The 4,536-nt window shown below is 41.3% G+C and overlaps 1 protein-coding gene and 1 long non-coding RNA gene across 4 annotated transcripts in view; one reads left to right on the top strand and one right to left on the bottom strand.

The window, feature by feature from the left end:
• The window catches only part of LOC138966286 (uncharacterized), a 470,291-nt gene that overhangs the window by 17,528 nt on the left and 448,227 nt on the right, over positions 1-4,536 (bottom strand). The window lies entirely within an intron of this gene.
• The window catches only part of LOC138966283 (cell adhesion molecule DSCAM-like), a 91,806-nt gene that overhangs the window by 52,662 nt on the left and 34,608 nt on the right, over positions 1-4,536 (top strand). The window contains exon 15 of one of the 3 annotated variants that reach the window (XM_070338440.1): positions 4,016-4,243. The exons of the other annotated variants lie outside the window; for them this stretch is intronic. Coding sequence (XP_070194541.1) covers positions 4,016-4,243 — 228 coding nt within the window. The remainder of the gene's footprint in view (positions 1-4,015; positions 4,244-4,536) is intronic. 3 annotated transcript variants of the gene reach the window in all.

Below are 4,536 nucleotides of genomic sequence, written 5' to 3'. Positions count from 1 at the left end.
CACACACACACACACACACACACACACACACACATTCACACTGATAAAACATCGGAACCACCACGACGAACTCCACAGCATGAGTTTAATATAATTATAAGCCATCATAATCCCTCAATGATGTGCGCGTGATATACCATTCACGCTTCCAGGGGGACAGGCGGCATAATTCCGATGCGCAAGTCGATTTGCAGACAAAACCTTGCATGGTAACAGGTACTCTTACTGATCAACTCACCACCGACGACAGTTCATGACCCTAATCCTTGACCAGAGGTTGACCTAAGGTAACACGGATTTTATATCTAAGAGCCTAAAGGTACATCGTCACCGAGGAAACGATCTTGAACAGCCCCCCCCCCCCCCCCTCCCTAGATCTTTCCAGACTTTCACTGCTCATTTATGACAATGGAACCTGAATGTTCCATTTTATATGAAAACCTGCATTTTGTTTGCTATGTGTCCTTCTCAAGATAGTTTCTTCTTCTTCTTCTTCTTTTTCTTCTTCTTTTTCTTTTTCTTCTTCTTCTTCTTTTTCTTTTTCTTCTTCTTCTTCTTCTTCTTCTTCTTCTTCTTCTTCTTCTTCTTCTTCTTCTTTTTATGTGTACATGACCGCTCTGCTCAGCCATTTAGGGACTTCATTTTCGAGGGATGCATGCTTTGAATTTGTGTGTTTCTACAACCCACCGACCTCTGACATGGATTACAGGATCTTTTCCGCGCGTACTTGGTCTTGTTCTTGCGTGTTCACACGAAGGGGCACAATGCAGTAGTAGGCAGGTCTGCAGATAAGTTGACCTGGAAAATGGGGAACATCTGAACCTTTAACCCACCGGCTTGGTTTCGAACACTCAATAATCCAAACGGGATGCTGACGTCTTGTCCACTATACTACTGCGCTCGTTGCTGAAATAATGTTTAAACTAATGCACGGCAAGGAAAATACATGTACAACATTTACCATTCTCTTTGCGGAGACATGTTTATTATGTTTCCATTGATTATGAAGACAAAGTCACGATACAAACTTCATTCTCGAGATAACTTATACCTAACGCTTTAATTTCTATTATACAAAACACAAATACGACATTTAAAAGTAAGTGGAAGGGTCATGCAGCGATTTTTTTTAAGGAATATGCTACGCTCAAAAAGATGCGTGAACAGTACCGTTTTGTTCTCCAGAAATGCAGAAACACTGACACGGCTTCGTAATGAAATACGCGTTAGGCGTTGCTCTGGGGGGAAAAAAACCCACTTGGACTGCACGAATAATGATCCCACGAAGTCAAAACAGTAGTTTGTAAAAAAGAACAGAACAAAAAACCACGACCGAATAAATATATATCACCATGCAGTCCACGGATAATGTAAGTCGTCACGAAGTACATATATATAGATATGTTATATTCGGATTAAAAACAAGCTCAGAAAATTAAAAATATGAAAATTCAATGTACAGTTAAGATTTCAGAAATCGATTTAAAAACAGTTGCATCTTATGTCTTATCTTTGCCTGATTCCAAAAACATATGGCTATGGCTATGGCTATGGCTATGGCTATGGCTATGGCTATGGCTATGGCTATGGCTATGGCTATGTTTTGTTTGGATTAAATGCAAGCTTAGAACGTGGAACAAAATAGAGAAAACCACACTTCACTGTGCAGCGCTGTACGCCACTGCGCTATACTGGCTGGTCACTTTCTGAGTGTGAACGTGTCACCGCGACCGCTGGGTATGAAATCGACAACGCTGTTGAGCAGTGTGGCATGAATTTAGATATTGACATTTAAACAAGTCGCGTGCAGCGAAATTACTACATTTAGTCAATCTATCGAACTCAGACACTGACATTGAACCCACCGCATTTTTCACGGAGACATCCTCTGGTTTCCATGATACGCGAGTGATGTAATTTGAAATGCTTCTAATGTTCTGAACGTATACACAATCAACATGTGCAAGCATTTCCAATTTTTTCTTTGCATATATATATTTTGAAACGTTTTTTTATTTTTTTATTCAAATGAAGGTCTATGGTTGAATGTCTCAGTTAAACAAATAACATTATCACTCGCGTAACATGGTTTCAACTGGTGCCCAGCTCTGGGGAATAACCCATATACATGTATTCAAGAGGCACTGCTGTACCTGTTTTCGTCCAATGGCCTTAATTTGGAATGACATTGATTGGTCTTCGCGCAAGCAGCCAAATACGTCAAAAGAACATAAAAAAAAAAAACCAGCTTCCTGTTTTCCTACCCTTCTTGTTTCTTCTTAATTTTTTTATTTTTCATAATCTAATGAGATACGGTCGACATAATCTTTGCAAAGAACGGAGCAGTTGATAGGTTTGCAATGCGCGTTCGTTGTTCCTAATCTTTCCTTTTTTATTTGAAAATTGCACATTTATCGATGTCTTTAGCCGGTTTCAGTCTGGGTCATGCTGTTCCTCGTATAATCTGTGTGTGTGTGTGTGTGTGTGTGTGTGTGTGTGTGTGTGTGTGTGTGTGTGTGTGTGTGTGTGTGTGTGTGTGTGTGTGTGTGTGTGTGTGTGTGTGTGTGTGTGTGTGTGTGTGCGTGCGTGTGTGCGTGCGTGTGTGCGTGACTGGTCAGAAATATGTCTAGAATTCTAAACGGTCGTAATTAATATAGAGTATTTGCACATGACAGACATAGACAGACAGGTAGAGGGACAGTCCGGTGTACATTTCATTTATGGCTTCGTTTTGGCGTACCAACAACCTCACTCGTTATCCATTGGACTCAGTCACTGTGTCTATCAGTCTGTATATCTGTCTGTTTCTCTATATCTCTCTCCCCCCCCCTCTCTCTCTCTGTCTATCTCTCTCTATCTCTCTCTCTCTCTCCTCTCTCTCGCTCGCTCGCTCTCTCTCTCTCTCTCTCTCTCTCTCTCTCTCTCTCTCTCTCTCTCTCTCTCTCTCTCTCTCTCTCTCTCTCTCTCTCTCTCTCTCTCTCTTGCAATGCACTTGTGTTCCTTGACATGTAACAACTCCGATTGTTTACACATACTTCTCTTACATTTTGTGGGCTCACTTTGTTGTGTACGTGGTTTAGTAGAGAGTACAGAAAAACACCAAACAAACAAGGAGGCCTAGTTATTTAACGTTTGAGCGTCAAAACAATGAAACATCCAGTGGTCCACTGGTCGATTTAAAAGTTAATGGAAAAACCAATAATCTTGAGATTATGAACAGCAAACGAGTTCACTTTGACGTTGTAAATGCGATTTCAAGATTGCTATAGTTCATGAGGTTTTTGATATAGTTTTGAGAACTGACTAACGATAAGTTATTCAGTTTTACATGATGTCGTAGATGTATGCATTTTCGTGACAATTTAAAGCTAAGCTGAGACTCGCTTAAAAAAATAAAGCTGGTTTTTTTTGCTCATTGAAAGAAGGAAAGCATCCAAAGCTCACATAACTAAACTGTTCTGTATAGCATTGAACTCAAAAGAAAAACAGCAATGTCACTTACATTTTATTTAGACCGTTTTTAATGTCGATTGTTGCCGCTGCTGCTGTTGCTGGTTGTTGTTGTGGTTGTTGTTGTTGTTGTTTTTGTTGTTGCGGTTGTTGTTGTTGCTGTTAATGTCATTTCACTTTGATTAAACCCGTTTTTAATGTCGATTGCTGCTGCTGGTGGTGTCGTTGTCGTCGTTGTCGTCATCGTTGTCTTTGTTTTCGTCGTTGTTGTCGTTGTCGTTGTCGTCGTCGTTGTTGTCGTTGTTGTTGTTGTTGTTGTTGTTGTTGTTGTTGTTGCCTCTGCTGCTGCTGTTGTTGTTGTTGTTTGGTTGCTGTTGTTTGTGGCGGTGTTGTTTTGTTTTATTGTGTCCTTTTTATTTTTATTTTTTATTTATCTAGACTTCTGCCTACTTTCATGTTGACTTAGGTGTATGTGGTTTCAGTTTGGTTTCAATTTGGTTTCAAACTCCTCAAGGCTAAAACCCAAGGGAAAAAAAAAACCTCTCACAGATTTTCTTTTTTGCAGCTCCCATTGTGACCCCTCCGCCACAGCAAAACAAGTACCGCGCATGGCTTCCACTGTCTATCGTGGACGTGACCCCAAACTCTGCTCTCCTGAGTTGGGACTTCACCGGCCTTGACCCACGATATGTGCATCTGTTCGAGCTGAAAGTCAAGTCAAGGTCAAACTTTACACTGCTGACGGAAACTCTGAAGCCAAACTTGAAAGTCATGGATTTGACTTTGCAGCCAGGTTTGTGTGTGTGAAGGGAAATGGTGAACACCACTCAAAGTTCAATATTTTTGAAAGTTCAAGGGGGGCCCGGTATAGCAGTTGGTAGAACACTGGACTTTTGATCCGCGGGTTCGAATCCGGGCCGGGACGGACACTGACGGGTCAGCTGTATGGGTAGATTCAAAGACGGTATGCATGTTCCATCCCCGTGTTACCCTTGTGGTATATACGTAAAAGACCTCGGTCATTCTGCCATAAGTGCAGGTGGCTGATTGCACCGAAACACGCATACACCTTGGTAGCGCGACTCT

This window comes from Littorina saxatilis, linkage group LG5, assembly GCF_037325665.1.
Source record: "Littorina saxatilis isolate snail1 linkage group LG5, US_GU_Lsax_2.0, whole genome shotgun sequence".
NCBI classification, from domain to species: Eukaryota; Metazoa; Mollusca; class Gastropoda; order Littorinimorpha; family Littorinidae; genus Littorina; species Littorina saxatilis.
This window is presented reverse-complemented; position numbering and strand designations above follow the sequence as displayed.